This window comes from Dendrobates tinctorius, unplaced genomic scaffold (genome assembly GCF_039654945.1).
Source record: "Dendrobates tinctorius isolate UK_male_01 unplaced genomic scaffold, ASM3965494v1 ptg000060l, whole genome shotgun sequence".
Lineage (NCBI taxonomy): Eukaryota > Metazoa > Chordata > Amphibia > Anura > Dendrobatidae > Dendrobates > Dendrobates tinctorius.
Genome location: NW_027361728.1, coordinates 24360888 through 24379046, shown reverse-complemented (window position 1 = coordinate 24379046; position 18159 = coordinate 24360888). Strand labels below are relative to the sequence as shown.

At 45.4% G+C, this 18159-nt stretch overlaps 1 protein-coding gene across 3 annotated transcripts in view; it reads left to right on the top strand.

The window, feature by feature from the left end:
- The first annotated feature begins 3342 nt into the window (after positions 1-3342).
- MFN1 (mitofusin 1) overlaps positions 3343-18159 on the top strand; it is a 68826-nt gene continuing 54009 nt past the window's right edge. For 2 of the 3 annotated variants that reach the window (XM_073578794.1, XM_073578793.1), the window contains exon 1: positions 4758-5004. In XM_073578794.1, the coding sequence (XP_073434895.1) occupies positions 4773-5004 (232 nt within the window). In that variant the 5' untranslated portion in view covers positions 4758-4772. Of the gene's footprint in view, positions 3364-4757; positions 5005-18159 lie in introns of those variants that run through there. The other variant, XM_073578795.1, reaches the window with a different exon arrangement.

The window sequence follows — 18159 nt, the reverse complement described above, 5'->3', positions numbered from 1 at the left end:
TTACAGCCAAAGCTAACAGACAGTACTCTATACTCCTGCTTCTAGACCTGTCCTCTGCTTTCGACACAGTTGACCACTGCCTCCTACTACAGATCCTCTCTTCCTTTGACATCTCAGACCTCACCCTATCCTGGATCTCCGCATACCTTTCCAACCACACATCTCCCACACTACCTCTTCATCCCACCCTCTCTCTGTTGGAGTCCCCCAAAGCTCTGTTCTAGGACCCCTACTCATATCAATCTATACACTTGGCCTGGGGCAACCCATAAAGTCCCACAGATTCCAGTACCACCTTTATGCTGATGACACTCAGATCTACCTCTCTGGCCCAGACGTAACCTCTCTGCTGTCCAGAATACCAGAGTGTCTATAAGCCATATCCTCCTTCTTCTCCTCCCGCTTCCTCAAACTGAATGTGGACAAATCTGAACTCATCGTCTTTCCTCCATCTCACAGATCTTCCTTACCTGACCTATCTATCACAATTAATGACATGCTTTCCCCCATACCGGAAGTCCACTGCCTCGGAGTAACCTTTGACTCTGCCCTGTCCTTCAAACTGCACATCCAAGCTCTTTCTACCTCCTGTCGCCTCCAGCTCAAAAATATTTCCAGAATCCGTCCTTTCCTCAACCCTCAATCTACTAAAATGCTTGTGCATGCCCTCATCATCTCCCGCCTCGACTACTGCAACATCCTTTTCTCTGGCCTTCCTGCTAACACCCTCGCACCTCTCCAGTCCATCCTTAACTCTGCTGCCTGACTAATTCATCTCTCTCCTCGCTACTCCTCCGCTTTTCCCCTCTGCAAATCTCTTCACTGGCTCCCATTCCCTCAGCGTATCCAGATCAAATTACTAATACTGACCTACAAGGCCATCTAATGTATAACCTGTCTCCCACATATGTCTCTGAACTAATCTCCCAATACCTTCCCTCACGTAATCTCCGGTCCTCCCAAGACCTCCTTCTCTCCTCCACACTTATTTGCTCCTCACCCAACCGCCTCCAAGACTTCTCCCGAATATCCCCCATCCTCTGGAATTCTTTGCTCCAACGATATGTCGGACTACCAACCACATTCAGATCCTTCAGATGGAACCTGAAAACCCACCTCTTCATGAAAGCTTACAGCCTGCAATGACCCCGCTACCTCCTCACCACTACCAGAGATATCACCTCAACCAACACTGGAACTGCTACAACCCACCAACCTACTGTCTCTTTCCCCACCATCCTGTAGCATGTAAGCCCGCAAGAGCAGGGTCCTTCCCCCTCTGTATCAGTTTGTCTTTATTCGTTTGTTTACTGTGATATCTGTAATTTGTATGTAACCTCTTCTCATGTACAGCACCATGGAATCAATGGTGCTATATAAATAATAATAATCAGTTATTGATCTAGATGATCTAGCATAGGGTTAGGCCATCAATATGAAGTAAAGGACAACTCCTTTACTGTTATGGCAGATGAAGAGTCTTTGAGATATACGTATAACATTAGAATTCTTTTTTTCTCTAGAATGGCAAGTTGTTTTTTTGTTTTTTTTTGCATGTACTCTCTGTTTATCTAATATTTGCAGGGAGAACCCTGGCGATCTGTTACTCCGATAAAAAAAAAATAACAAGCTTTCATCTTCTGAAGTATGAGCCCTGGTGTTATTCCAGTTTGTCCTCTCAGTTGCCGCAGCCTCACACAGGTCTGACAGCGTGCACAGGATGCAGATTGCTGAGAAACACGGGAAGAGTGTACAGTGATTTTCTTCCCCTTGCGCTCACATGGGTCTGACATCTGGGTAAGATTGTTCCGCTTCACATGCAGGTCGTCAGAGCTGTGTGACAGTGGGAAGTCTTGTCTACAATCACGCTCACACAGTTCTTATGATGTAAGGAACTGCGCCTGCTCTGCCACTGGCTGGATGGAATGGAATAAAGCCAGGGGGCATACTTTAGAAGATGAAAGCTTGTTTTTTTTCTGCCCACTCTTCCATTAAGGCCACCTCTATGGAGTGTACGGCTTATTATGGTCTTCAGATACTTCAGTCTCTGCTTGGGAACTCTGCACCTCCTTCAGGGTTACCTTTGGTCTCTGTGCTGCCCCTCTGTTTATTGCCCTCCTTGCCAGGCTGAGTTTTGGTGGGCGGCCCTCTCTTGTCGGGTTTGTTGTGGTACCATGTTCTTTACAATTGATAATAATGGATTTGATGGTGCTCTGGGGGATATTAACCCAACCGTGACTTGTGCTTCTCAACAACTTTGTCCCTGACTTGTTTTGAGATCTCCTCGGTCCTCAGGGTGTTGTTTGGTTAGTGGTGCCTCTTGCTTAGTGCTGTGCCACCATAAGAATACATTTAACTAAGCAGAAAATGAGGAAGTAATTTTTTTTTAGTTTACAGTTATTAAAAATTATGTTCAAAAAATTGTTAAAAAAAAAAGCCTTACATACAAAAGTTATAAGGCTCATTTTGAGTTTATCAAAAGATGTGGGAGACTCCCCAAATGTATGGAGGAAGGCGCTGTGGTCAGATGAGACCAGAATTCAACTTTTTGGCCACAAAGGTAAACACTATGTCTGGTACCAACACAGCTCACCACCCCAAGAACACCATCCCCACAGTGAAACATGGTGGTGGCAGCATCATGCAGACGGGATGTTTTTTGGCGACAGGGAAAATGGAAAGTGAAATGTTCACGTGAACGACCCACTGCTGGTTTTAATGGATTCCTATTTCATTGGCCACGACGGTGGTCTCTGAAGGAATACCACCTCTTACCTGTGTCCGCAGCTCTTCTTTTCCTTAGTCGGTCTGGTATGTCACCTGTGCATTGCCCCAGGATGGCTCATCAGATGAAGAGCTGTGGACACGGCAGGTAATAGGCAGTACTCACTCATGTTCTAGAGGCCAGAACAAATTCTTGTGACTGATGTGTGCATCTATTCACACCAATGCTACCACTGACACGGATGTTCCTTATGTTCCATCTGGAATGCTACCACTGACGCATAGCTCCCAAGCGTCCCGATTCCCGCGGGACAGTCCTGTTTTTGACACCCCCCTCCCGCGTGGGACGGTATTTTTCCCGCATTGCACTGAGCCACCACGCCACGCCCCCCCATCCACCGACGCACTGCAGCCTGCAATGATATGGCTGGGCTGTGTGTGTTCTGTGCGCAGAGGACCTGTGAGAGGGGAGGAGTCAGGGGTCACATGATCAGGGCCGTCTATGTGGCTGGGCTGTATGTGTTCTGTGCGCACAGGACCTGTGAGAGGGGAGGAGTCAGGGGTCACATGATCAGGGGCTGTGTCTGCCTCCATGTCTGTCTGCACTCTGCAGGAGTCTGGTCTGCTGTGCTGGTTGAGGTAAAGTTTCTGTGTGGGGTCTGGAGAGGTTTACAGTGTGGATGTAGCAGAGCCGTGTGTGTACGAGGTGTACGGAGCAGAGCCACGTGTGTACGAGGTGTACGGAGCAGAGCTGTGTGTGTAGGAGGTGTACGGAGTAGAACGTGTGTACGAGGTGTACGGAGCAGAGCCACGTGTGTACGAGGTGTACAGAGCGGAACAGCGCGTGTATGGGGCATACGGAGCGGACCGCGTGTGTACGGGGCATACGGAGCGGACCGTGTGTGTACGGGGCGCACGGAGCAGAGTCGCGTGTGTATGGACCGGAGCCGCGCTTGTACGAGGTGTACGGAGCAGAGTCGTGTGTGTACTTGGTGTACGGAGCGGAGCCGCGTGTGTATGGGGTATGCGGAGCCGTGTGTGTGCGGAGTGGAGCCATATGTGTACTGGATGTATGGAGCGGAGCCAAGTGTGTACGAGGCATACAAAGTGGGCGCTTCCCACGGACACAGGAGTACACGGCGGAGCCCCAAGGAGCACTTTAAAACTCGCACATGACGTTCCACCGGAAGTGATGTGCTGGAAGCTGACCGGAAATGAGGTAATTTCATGAGGAGATTGTGACGGAACCAGGAATGCTTCAGATCCATCAACGTGTCCTCCTCTGACAGCGCGGACAGCAGGATCACCTTGGAATCAGGGATGCCGGCCATGTGAGCGGGTCATATGTCCTGCAACGGGAGGCTCAGGTGGGCATTACAATGGGAGCCGGGCTGCTATAGTATCTTTATAGAATCTTTCTTTCTCTCTCTCTGTTTCTTTATTTCTCTGTTCTTTCTTTCTCATTCCCTGTTTTGTTTTTCCCTCTTTTTCTTTCTCTGTTCTTTCTTTCGCTGCTTTCTTTCTTTCTCTGTTCTTTCTTTCACTCTATTCTTACTTTCTCTGTTCTTTCTCTCTCTTGTTTTCTCGCTCTCCTTTCTTTCTTTTTTCTCTGTTTTCTTTCTTTCTTTTCCTTTGTAGCAGTCAGTGTGCCCATAATGCCAGCCACTATGCCCCTAATAGCAGTCAGTGTGATCAGCAGTGCCAAATGGGTGCGACTGGACGTGGACATGGGTGTGACTAGTCGTGAGATGGGTGTGGTCAGGGGCGTGACCAAAATTTGTCCCTCTTTCCCTTCTTCAAAAGTTGGTAGGTATGCTGAGGTCCCAGTCCGTGTGGGATCCGTTATTGGCCGTACACAGGACCCCTCACCCAGGCAGCGGCTGGTTATTGTTAGTAGTAAGGTGCCATCTCCATTGGGTGCTGTAGAAGGGTGACAGAACACGGACTTACACCATAGGGACAATTCTGCATAACCGACACTGTCTCCAAAAAGGGGACACTTGGGATATGGATACTATGCAGGCGGAGCCCCTTATTCCAGTGTTACTATGGGAACAGCACCGTGTGAGAGAGGCCGTCAGCAGCACACCGTACACGCTGCTGACAAATCACTGCGGCAGTGCAGACAGGAAGTCACTGCTCTCCCCGCTCTAGAAACACACTCGGTTTCCCTGGGAAGTGACGTAAAGCACGCCCCCAGCTCTGATTGGCTGCGGGCGGGTCAGGTTCTCAGGGTCATCACACCGGCCAGGAGGGAGGACTGCAGCTCCGGAGGACGAGGTAGGGGGAGCCGCGGGGTCGCCTCATTGCTGTGTTTATAGGTGGCTCGTCATTACAATGCCGCCGGTGTGTGTCCCTGCTTATTACCCCCTTCAGCATGCGCGGACTGTCGGGTACACAGGGAGCTGGTTCTCTTCAGCTGATAGTTGCAGACTAGTATGTGCTGGGGCTTGATTAGTAAGGGATTTATTTCCCAGCCCCCTGCTGACCTTTCACCCCTCCCTGCTGACCTTTCACCCTTCCATCTCTTGCCTTGTTCTCTTAGATTTTCCTCACACACAGTTTGCAGATTTTCTTCCAGAATTAACCATTTTAAAACCGCTGGCTGCAATAAGAGGCGACATGACCTCTCTTCTTGAGGCAAAAACCTCCCAAACGAATAACTCTGAGAACCTGTTCTCGCCCCCTCTTCCTGGAGTCGCCGTATATCAGGCTCTGAGTAATGTACGTTGTGTATGTATTAGTAGTTGTGTAACTACCAAAGGAGATTTCCATAATTTCTCATGGTAGAAGCTGCTGACTGCTGTGACCGCCCTGTGCCTGGAGTGGAGGGGATGCTCCTTCTGCTCCATTCATTGTCTATGAGACTGTGGGTGATGGCCGAGTCCAGCGCTGCAGCAGATCCAGTGACAATAGAGCTGAGGTGGAGGATGTGCGTCTCCTCTCCAGTCTGGGGATCACTAGGGGTCCCAGTGTATATAGGGTGGCAGATATCTTGGTATTCTGTGTATATATTACATGTGGGCACCATGGTTAGCACTGCAGCCTGGCAGCACTGGCTGTCACTAGACGGCGTCCTGTCGTCGCCTGTGCTGTTACTTTCGTTTTCTGTTACTATTCCAGTTTGCGGTGAACTGAAACCGAGTTCCCTTAGTCGGATGTTGCACTATGGGTCGCTGCTATGATAATAATATATAATTTTTATTTCTATGGCGCCAGCTAAGCTACAATCTATGAGGAAATGGGGGAGACCCGAAAGGTAAATTGTACAAAGTGCTTGTATTGTACGCTCCAGCCATAGTGTACTATATAGGGTCTGCACGTAACGCTGCATGCCCCGCTCACCGGTCAGTATGTGTACAGTACAGACACTGAGGGCTACTAAGTGCACGTCTACCGTATTCTGAGGTCACAGCAGACACACGATTTTATTTCCTAAGGATAAGTCCCCATAATCTAAGTCCGGTATAACCTTTTACCCCTGCTATTCTGTTCGTTACCACTATACACTTGTTATGTTCCGGTCATTTTTGACCGAACCTAATAAAGTCTTGATTTTTAGCTAATTTAAGTGTTTTAATTGAATAATTTTTGCAGTATTATATTGTATGTGAACCTGGTTGTTTATAAACAAATGAAAAATGGAAAGAAAAACTAATTATTTTTTGTGTCAAAACATTTAACATGGCTTTATTGGAATATTTATGCATATTGCATATTTGCACATACAAAAATAATTATTTATCCAACTGTAAACTATAACTAATAACAATAAACTAAATGTAATTATATTTTCCAACAAAAAAAATTAACAGTTCAGTTTTTTTTTTTTATGTAAAATGATAAGTCACACTCTTTTACTCTTTGCAATTGTCACAGGTATAATTGACATGTCTTTGCATAAATATTTTTCACATCTGTAACATATCACATTTGATTTGTGATTGCTTGATGTTGGACAGAAGTCGCATCGTTTCCGTTTTAGGCTGGTTGCGTTGCTGGTGGCGTCCGTGGGTATTGTAGCAGTGCTGGTGGAAGCTGTTCACTTTCTTTATCTTGCTGTTGGATGTTGTACTATGGCAATTGTCTACTGATAAAATAAAACACCCCCCCCCCAACCTTTAGGATAAAGGTACTGTCACACTTAGCGATGTACCAGCGATCCCGACCAGCGATATGACGCGGTCAGGATCGCTGGTACATCGCTAAGTGGTCTGTTGTGACTTCATTTTCCCCTTCACCATTGAGGTCTCATGAACTCCCTCTTCTGGTGAAGGAAGGTAGTGAGGCTGACTACCAAGCACCTGAGCAGGATGATGATGACTGGGTGACTGGAATTGCTGACTGGATATAAGGCAGCCGACGCCCTTCTGCCTTGCTGGTGATCTGAGGGATACTAGGAGACCAGTCTGATTCCTGCTCCTCAAAAGCTAAGTTTTCTGCTCTGCTTTTTGCATTTGTGTTTTGGTTTTGTTTTGCCTTGTTTTTCTGGATTTCTGCCATTCCCTGCTGGGGTGAGCTGAATTCATTTTTGCTCCATCTTCAGAAAATACCTGAGTACTAATATAGTCTTTTGAAGCCTAGCGTCTTCAGGGCTTTTTTCCCTATCAGTCTGTTGGCTCTTGTTTTGATAGGGTTTTGGTGGATTGCAGACAGCAGCTTTTCTATCCTGTCCTATTTAGTTAGCTTGGGCCCCATCATTTGCTCAGCCTTTCTTTCTATCTGTGTGAGTGTTTTTTTCATCTTGCTTCACAGTCATTATATGTTGGGGGCTGCCAATTGCTTTGGGGTCTGCTCTGGGGCAGTTTAGATTTCCCTTTCTGTCTTTAGGCTATGTAGCTCTCCGGCTGTGATCGAGGGGTCTAGGGCACCGTAGCAACCCCCCCACGGCTACTGCTAGTTGTTGTTGATAGGTTCAGGGGTCTGCAATCCGATAGCTGCCAACTTCTCTGGTTTTCTGGACTTAGCTAGCATTTCTGTTTTTGCCTCCTACGGTGACTCATTCATAACAGTGGTCGCTAGTGAGCTGCCACAGAGGCAGATCTCACTAGCGACATCGCTGGGGACGGGGGTCGCTACTTACCTGTCACACCAGGCGATCCTGCGTCCTCCCGCCCGGCTCCACGCATCGCTCGTCGTCACAGCAGGAAGCTGACGACGAGAAACAGTCCAGCCTGTTCTCGCGCGATCAGCGATAACCAGCGGGGGAGCGGGTTGTAGGTAAGTATCAGACACAGCGATATAGCTAGCAATATCGCTATAAGGTCACAAGTTATAGCGATATCGCTTAGTGTGACAGGCCCTTAAGAGCTCAGAGTAAAGCAAACACACTTTTCAGACAGAATTTATTAGTACTCTTTCAGGTCAGCATTTCACAGAAATTAGATCAGGGAACACAATTAAAAAAAGAGAATATGTTCATTTACAATATGAAATGTTGAGAACTGAATTGAGCTATTTTACATGAACAGCAGGGTAAAACTATTTGGCACATAACTATACTGGAAGGTAATCCATCAGCAGTACTGTAATGACAAAATGTATGTATGTGTAAATCTGCATGGACCTAAATAAATTGATAAATAGTAGTAGATGTAATATATAGTCCAAAATGGCATTATAGCTCCTTTATTTTACTCATAAAATGGCTGGAGATCACTATAAAAGGCTATCGGTCATTTTTGACCGAACAGTACAAGTGTCTAAAAAATTGTGAAGCAAAAAGTAAACAAGCAAAAAAAGTACCCATAGTAAGAACCCCTCAAATGAGGAAAAGTCAATCAACCACAAGTTTCAGAACCGCATCTTGAATATTTTAAAAAATATAACAGCAGGGTTAATTATTAGGGTTGATTTGTGCATATATGGTTAGAGATCACCCACCACTGAGACCAGTGATTGGCTTTCTATGAAAGCCCCTATAGTATTAATTATTTTAGACTGTAATCACAGTCATCGCGCTGCCTTTTTTTTTTTTTTTCCTCAAAACGCACCAACTTTACTGTGATTTGGAGTTAGAGGGGCACTGCTTGCATCCTTCTTCAACTCTGTTGTGGCATCTGTCATCTTCTTTGGTGTGGCGTGCTGGGGTAGTGGCATATCAACCAGGGACAGGAATAGGCTGGACAAACTGATTAGAAGGGCCAGCTCTGTCCGGGATGCCCCCTTGACCCAGTTCAGGAAGTAGGCGACAGGAGGATACTGGCCAAGGTGAGCTACATGGTGCAGAGTGATTCCCATCCCATGCATGAGACCGTGACAAAGATGTGCAGTACTGTCAGTGACCGGCTACTTCATCCTAAATGTGAGAGGGAGCGCTATCGAAAGTCCTTCCTTCCTGCTGCAGTTAGGCTGTATAACCAGCACTGTCCAAAACGGAGAACGACCCAAACAGAGAACTGATAGATCCAAAGTTGTGACAGTCCGGTTACATTTTTTTTTTCGTATATGTACCTACCGTCAATGTAATGCCTTTATGCATCTGTATCTGTACTTGTTCCTGCCTTGCTGCTGTAATGCTCTGAATTTCCCCATGGTGGGATGATTAAAGGATTATCTTATCTTATCTTATTTGGAAAAAAAAAATGCAACCTGTGAACGTGGCCTGACAGTGAGCCCTACGCGATCTGATGGCATTTTCATGGTATCAGACCACCAGCGTAATGAAATGTGACTGGCCTGATAAAGCCCAGTGGCAGCATGCGTTACACTTGGCATTGCACATGGGATTTTAGCCTTGTGTGGAGTTGCTTGTTCATGAAAATCATATATGAAGCTGTCACTGTACTGGTCATGTGCTGATGTCACTGGAGACAGACTTGAGGTGTAATGGAAGGCGCAGCAGAAGTTCGTGCATTATACTACACCACATACTTCAGCACTTGGCGCACTGCTCTCCTGCTTTGTGGTTCAGCTGTGCTTCCTCTTATCGTAGATGCAGGCACCTCACCATACATACAGTGCATACATGCATACCTACCAAACAGATAAGCAGAAATTTCCCCCCTGGGACCTGAATTTGGTTCTGACAGCTCTGGCCAGCTGTCCATTTGAACCCAAAGATTCAACATCACGTAAGATCCTCCCCATTAAAGGGAATCTGTCACCCCTTTTTTGAGATATCATATAATGATATCATTCAATTGTGTGTCACATAAGGATTCTCTTAGTACTTTTGCTTCCCCCTGACCCCGCACCTTTCATGCATAAATACCTTTTTTATATCGGTTCAGCTGTATGTAAACTGCCGCTGTCTGGTCCGCTGGGCGGGGCTTATTCAACTGCTCCCCCCTCCCTGTCTTGCTCTACACAAGAAGAAATGCGTAGAGCAAGACAGGGGGGGAGCAGTTGAATAAGTCCCGCCCAGCGGACCGGACAGCAACAGTTTACATGCATCTGAACCGATATAAACAAGGTATTTATGCATGAAAGGTGCGGGGTCAGGGGGAAGCAAAAGTACTAAGAGAATCCTTATGTGACACACAATTGAATGATCATTATATGATATCTCAAAAAAGGGGTGACAGATTCCCTTTAAGACCGCTTTACTAGTGGCGCTAACATCAGCCCACAGGGCTAGTAATATTCAGGCCCTTCCTTCACACAAATCCTAGAAGATAGGCCAGATTTGGTTTAAGAATGACCCTATCTGCCTAAGGTAGTGGCCTGTTTTCATAGGACTCAGGAAGTTGTCCTTCCATCTTTTTGTACCAACCCAAAAAATCCTAAGGAAGGGAAACTTTGCACATTAGATGTAAAGAGATGTGTGGCTGAGTACTTATTTTTTTTTTCAGGGACCTAAATAGAGGCTCAAGGCCTCCAAAATGTGCAATAGCTAGATGGATTAGGGAGGCCATCGCTTTTTCCTACTCGTCGAGTGGGAATGTCATTCCAGAAGGATTACATTTTGGCGCGGTATTTAAATGGCCTGGGTCCGGTCCGATGGGCGGTGTTTCGGGTCCTTTCCTCCACCCCTGCGGGCAAAGCTGAAAAGCATTAGTGCGCATGCGCTGGTGAACTATGTCCCGGAACACAGCAAAATACTTCCAGGACATAGCTCACCGGCGCATGCGCACTAATACTTTTCGGTTTTGCTCGCAGTTGGGCAAAGTATACTGCGCATGCACCAGTCCAGATTGCAATGCGCACGTGAATAATATGGAGGCCAAGTACTGAAAGTCACAGAAATATTGCGGACAGCAGCCAAGGAGGGGTGGAGGAAAGGACCCGAAACACCGCCCATCGGACCAGACCCAGGTCATTTAAATACCGTGCCAAAATGAGGTGACAGATTCCCTTTAAAAGCTCATTCCACAAGAGCACTGGCAACCTCCTGGGTGGAAAAGTGGGATGTTTCCATAGAGCAAACTTGTAAGGCTGCAACATGGTCTTCTCCCTCAACTTTCTTCAAGCACTATCTGTTGGATCTGGCCTCTTCCTGTGATCTGACCATTGGGGGAAGCGTTCTGCAGGCTGTGGTCCCTTCGTGAATTCTGTTTCTCTATAATGCTCTCTGTGGTGCTGTCATGGGTGAGAGAGAAAGACGTAGTTACTTACCAGTAACGGGATTTCTCGGAGCCCATGACAGCACCCTTATATTCCCCCATGTCACGTGTGGGTGAGCACACTTTGTGTGTAAGTCACATTGTGTATAAAGGCATTATGATATTGATTGTATTGCTGTAATAACCATTGGAGGTCCTCTCGTGCTCTGTAACCCATATGATGCGAGGTACTGCCCTTTTATTCTGTAGTTTTCAGGGAGGCCAGCGCTGATTGGGTGTCGGGCTCACAAGGGAAGTAACAATGTCTTATGATCCCTGGGAACACAAGTGATGGATCGGCATCTGTGTCGAATGGGAGTATTAGTGTTTTTATTATGACCGGGCCAGACATGAGGGAATGAGATGGGTTTGTCCTAGTTTTGGTCAACCCCCCTTCAAATATTACATTGGAAGTTACCATATTGTGGTCATTTCTTCCCAAATGCTCCTGGACCGGTAGATCTGACATTGTATTTGGTTGGTGTGGGCCCCAGTCTTCAGCAAGTTGCAGATAAATTTAAAGATTCCGTTACACAATTTGTAAATTGCTGTTGTGACACGTGTCAGTATAGCATTAGCTTAGTAACTTGCTGTCGCGTCTCTGCTTTAGCATATGTTCAAATGTGGCATTTTTGTTTCATTTTTTTGCTGCACAGGTTAGTCCAAAAACCTGAAGGATTTCCCTGTGCCAACAAAGTGAATGAGAATTCTGAAGGCTGATGCACACATTGCTTCATTCTTTTTCCTTCTTTCTCCTTCTTTCCCTTTCCTTTTGTCTATTCTATCAGCGTTTTTTTGCGGCAGATTACAACCATACTAAAGACTGAGGGAAAAATGCATAGCAAAAACGGTTATATTTTTGCCCATCGTTTTTCCTGCCAACACATGAGGATTTGCAGCGGAATTTTCTGTGCAAATCCTGATACTATTAGAACCGCAATTGAGCAGTTAAAGGAAATCCGCCGTCGTGCATTTATTGATATGCAGATAACCCTTGCTAACAATCCATTTTTAATGTCTGAAGGATGTTGCAAAAATTTATTTTATAGCTTTGGTAGCGACTTGCCAGTTATTGGGTGACTAATCATGGCTGTGGTGTTTTCCCCACACTTGTCCCCCCAGTAATCATGTCGCTCATGTTGGCTTTCAAATTAACAGTTCTATGCAAAAAGTCCCTCAAATGACAAGCCTGAAAACTGATATGCCAATACCCAAATAAGTTATTCCAAAAGTTCTGCTTGTGGTCCGAGATATCTATGGTCTTATCAGCACTATTCCCAAAATCCCATCAGTTCTTTTACTGGCCAACAACACTCCAGGTTTTTAGAACCAGGCTCATGAACTATCACAATACTTCTGTGTGGTGGCACGTATTTATGCCTCTTCACAGTGGAAATCTTCACCCCTCAGCCTTGGTGGTCGTCAAGTGTAGCCCATATAATGACTTATGGAGAAATAAATGCCTCCTGTACAGACTTGATAGAGCTTCTTCTGAAAACTTGTCAGCCTTGTGTGGATTTCATTGATGTGCCTCGTCTCCGTAATTCTCTTCATCCGAACTCCCAGTTTATACTTTTGTCCACTGACTACTCGCTCCTAATTACTCTTTTAGGCCATTTTTTCCCCTTCCCATTTGGTTATCTTTTGCATGAAGAGAAGATTGTACTCTATTTTCTACAAAATGCTTATAATATGCTAGAACTAGCTGAAGAGACTGGCGTTGCCTGGACATGGTAAGCAACTGTGGTTAGTTATAACAAATTATATTGATTATATTGCACATAAAAACATTTCACATCATATATTCAACACTACAGATTTGCAACACAAATTAACTAAACGATTACCCAAGTATTGATAGTATTTTATTTTCAACTCATTCAAGAGTCTTTTGATAAACAACATGTTTGGTTTTTCCTTTCGGTGCAAAGATTAACAGATTTTTGGCAGTTCCAACTCTTGAACAGATCACGTAAAGTTGACCATGAGAAAAGCATGGAGATTGCAAATCGATCCCTACTACTTTCAAGGACTGTCCCTGAGCATTGTTAATGGACATTGCAAATAGCAGTTGAACTGGAAACTGGAGGCGTTTAAAATCAAAAAACAAATCAGATGGAATGAGTGGAATTCTTAGAATCAAAATGTCCTCTCCTTTGGCACATCCTGTTTCTGAGCTGTGTATCTAAATGCCCTTTTACATTTAGTGATGCACCAGCGATCCGACCAGCGATATGACCCGGTCAGGATCGCTGGTGCATCGCTAAATGATCGCTGGTGAGCTACCATACAGGCAGATCTCACAGCGATGCAGCAGCAACGCAGCGGACGATACTTACCTTTCACACTCAGCGATCCTGACGTCCTCCCTCCAGCGTCGCTCGTCTCCCACAGCAGGAAGCGCCCGACGAGAAATGGAGCCGGACATTTTCGCGCGATCAGCGATGCACAGCTGGGGAGCCGGTCAGAGGTAAGTATCACACATAGCGATATCGCTATAACGTCACAAAATCGGTGACGTTATAGCGATATTGCTAGCGATATGGCTATGTGTAAAACCCCCTTAACCCTATCCTATGTGATAATGTCTGCTGAGCTGTGTACCTAATCCTCTCCTATGTGATACACAGCTCAGCAGAAAGTATCTAATCCTATCGTGTTACTGACTGCTGACCCGTGTATCTAATCCTATCCTGTGTGATAGACTGCTGAGCCGTGTATCTAATCCTATTCTGTGATACTGTCTGCTGAGCCATGTATCAAATACTATTCTGTGTGATACTGTGTGCTGAGCCGTGTATCTAATCCTATTCTGTGTGATACTGACTGCTGAGCTGTGTATCCAATCCTATCCTGTGTCATACTGACTGCTGAGCCGTGTATCTAATCCTATCCTGTGTGTTACTGGGCTCCCCCTGCAGTCTGTGTCAGAGGGTGGTCTGTGTTGGCACTGTAATAAATTGTGTTATTTCCAGCTTTACAGAAGGACGATAACACCATAGAAATGATAAGAATAATAGGCCTCAGTTACCACAACTGTCTACAAAGAAAACTGTTGCTGATAGCAACCAATCGCAGCTCATTTTTCATCTTTTAAACAGCTCTGGGACAGCGTGGCGAGTTTTGAGTGGCGACTTTTGTGTTAAGACTTTTATGTGGCGAGGTTGGTGTATGTGTGGTGAAATGTGTGCTGAGGGTGGTATATGAGTTGAAGCACATGGTAGTGTGTGGTGCATTTTGTGTGTGTTCATATCCCCGTGTGTGGTGAGTATCCCATATCAGGGCCCCACCTTAGCAACTGTACGGTATATACTCTTTGGCGCCATCGCTCTCATTCGTTAAGTCCCCCTTGTTCACATCTGGCAGCTGTCAATTTGCCTCCAACACTTTTCCTTTCACTTTTTCCCCATTATGTAGATAGGGGCAAAATTGTTTGAATTGGAATGCGCGGGGTTAAAATTTCACCTCACAACATAGCCTATGACGCTCTCGGGGTCCAGACGGGTGACTGCAAAATTTTGTGGCTGCAGGTACGAAGGTGCAGATGCCAATCCCGGGGACACACACACACACACATACATGCATACACTTTTTCCCCATTATGTACCTAGGGGCAAAATTGTTTGGTGAATTGGAACGCGCGGTGTTAAAATTTCGCCTCACAGCATAGCCTATGACGCTCTTGGGGTCCAGATGTGTGACTGTGCAAAATTTTGTGGCTGTAGCTGCGACGGTGCGGATGCCAATCCCGGACACACACACAGCTTTGTATATTAGACTAGCTGAAGAGCCCGGCATTGCCTGGGCATAGTAACCAACTGTGGTTAGTTATAACAAATTATAATGATTATATTGCACATAAAAACATTTCACATCATATATTCTACACTACAGAATTGCAACACAAATTAACTAAACGATTACCCAAGTATCCTCTCCTGTGTGATACTTTCTGCTGAGCTGTGTATCTAATCCTATCATGTGTGTTACTGACTTCTCAGCCATGTATCTAATCCTATCCTGTGTGATACTGCTGAGCTGTGTATCTAATCCTATCCTGTGTGATACTGTCTGCTGAGCGGTGTATCTAATCCTATCCTGTGTGATACTGACTGCTGAGCTATGCATCTAATCCTATCCTGTGGGATACTGACTGCTGAGCCATGTGTCTAATCCTCTCCTGTGTGATACTGACTGCTGAGCTGTGTATCTAATCCTATCCTGTGTGATGCTGACTGCTGAGCCGTGTATCTAATCCTATCCTGTGTGATACTGGGCTCCCCCTGCAGTCTGTGTCAGAGGGTGGTCTGTGTTGGCACAGTAATAATTTGTGTTATTTCCAGCTTTACAGAAGGACGATAACACCATAGAAATGATAAGAATAATAGGCCTCAGTTACCACAACTGTCTACAAAGAAAACTGTTGCTGATAGCAACCAATCACAGCTCATTTTTCATCTTTTAAACAGCTCTGGGACAGTGTGGCGAGTTTTGAGTGGCGACTTTTGTGTTTTGACTTTTATGTGGCGAGGCTGGTGTATGTGTGGTGAAATGTGTGCTGAGGGTGGTATATGTGTTGACGCACGTGGTTGTGTGTGGCACATTTTGTGTGTGTGTTCATATCCCCGTGTGTGGTGAGTATCCCATGTCAGGGCCCCACCTTAGCAACTGTACGGTACATACTGTTTGGCGCCATCGCTCTCATTCTTTAAGTCCCCCTTGTTCACATCTGCCAGCTGTCAATTTGCCTCCAACACTTTTCCTTTCACTTTTTCCCCATTATGTAGATAGGGGGAATATTGTTTGGTGAATTAGAACGTGCGGGGTTAAAATTTCGCCTCACAACATAGTCTATGACGCTCTCGGGGTCCAGATGTGTGACTGTGCAAAATTTTATGGCTGTAGCTGCGACGGTGCGGATATCAATCCCGGACATACACACACACCCACATTGAGCTTTATATATTAGATTATCGTAAAAGGAAAAATCCCCTCGTATACTAATGACCCTTCCACCCCCCCTTATAACTCTTGGTAGGTGGGGAGGGGAAAATTGTATTGCAGGGGATTATTGGGCTTTTGCTTGTAAGAATAGATTTCAGGTTCTCAATCTTCATTCCTAAGCGATGGGTGACAGTAAGTGTATTCTAATATTAGGGTACCGTTACACTAAGCGATGCACCAGCGATCCCGACAACGATATGGATCGCTGGTGCATCGCTAAGTGGTCGCTAGTGAGCTGCCACACAGGCAGATCTCGCCAGCAACATAGCAGGGGTCGGGGGTCGCTACTTACCTGTCAGACGCGGCGATCCTGACGTCCTCCCGCCCGCGTCCACGTGTCGCTCGTCGTCACAGTAGGAAGCCGACGACGAGAAATGATCCAGGACCTTCTCGCGCGATCAGCGATAGCCAGCGGGGGAGCCGGTCGGAGGTAAGTATCACATGTAGCGATATCGCTAGCAATATCGCTGCTACGTCATAAAATCGTTGACTTTACACATAGCGATATCGCTAGCAATATCGCTGTAACGGGGGCTTTAGTAAGCCTCTTGAGACCTGTACTTGGTGGTTAGAAACCCCTATTATGTTGGCTATTTGCATGTCAAGATACAATATACGGTAATACTTAAACCTTATCTATAAAGCGAATAAAAGAAACACTTGTCCCATGGTAATGCAATGTGTTCCCCCTCCTGAGGGATCCAGGGTCCACCATTATCTTCAAGGGGATGGGACATCTATGTAGAAACAAAGTCCACAAAGGCCGAAAGAGCATGTCCACAGCTTTTATGACACTGTGTATGGTGGTCTATATCTGGTGATCCGTAGACTTTCTTTAGTAAAATTTATCAGTTTAAGCTGAAACTACAGTACTTTTTGGAATAATGTTCAGCGCAGTTGTATATCTCAGCACGATCTGAAGATCCATGTACGTTCAGTCAGCACTAAGGGGTAATACTTCTTATGGAGAGCGCCAACACTGCGTAGGAAAACGAATAGGCCATGCAATACTCCTATAGGAACTGAAATATGTTAATCGCTTCTTCAAAGAGATGGGGTAGGAACTCCATTACTATATGACTTAGTTTCTGGTTTGGTTTCTTTTCCTAAGTTTTCAAACACATGCTTCAGGGTGTTTGCCCTTCATCAGTGCAAAGCAGGTGTACAATTTACATCAGTCAGCACGGCATTCATTGGAAAGTTTCCCTGATTACTTCAGACATCTGAGTGAAAACTGTTAGCCCATGGTTTTCTACTATAATTGCATATTAAACTGTTCTGGACACAAGGTGATGCTCACAGCCATGTAGTATGTGAATGTGTGGATTAGCCTCCTGATTGTGGAGGGGTTTGGGCGTCTATGTAGGGCTAGTGTTACAAGGTTACATTTAGTTGTAGTAGTAGCACAAGCCTCGAACTGTCTTGGCTGTCCGTACATTGTAAACGGCCCAGTAATGTACAGCCGCAGATGTGACAGACACTGCGTGCGACCTTCATTCTCAAGGACAGAAAGGCTCCATGTAAGTAGTAAACAGTGTTGTGTGCCAGAGCCATCGCAGTACCCAGATATCAGTCTGGGGAATCATTTTGGGGAGTGATTTTCTTTTCAAATATTTTTATTAAACTTTTAGTTATTAATAGTAGGAAAGGAGGGAAGGGACAGGGAGGGAGGAAAAGGGAAAATTTATAAAAATTAGAGAACCCGTTTGACACAGTTTGATTGTAGCAAAAATGTAAATATAAATAAAAGGTAACGAGTACAAATAAGTCACAATTATACTGATAATAATGACACAGTACATAGTAGAATAATATAGTCTATCTAACTATACAAAATCAAACTAAAACTAACTAATACGTTACCAGACCCAGAGCAAAATAAAAATTA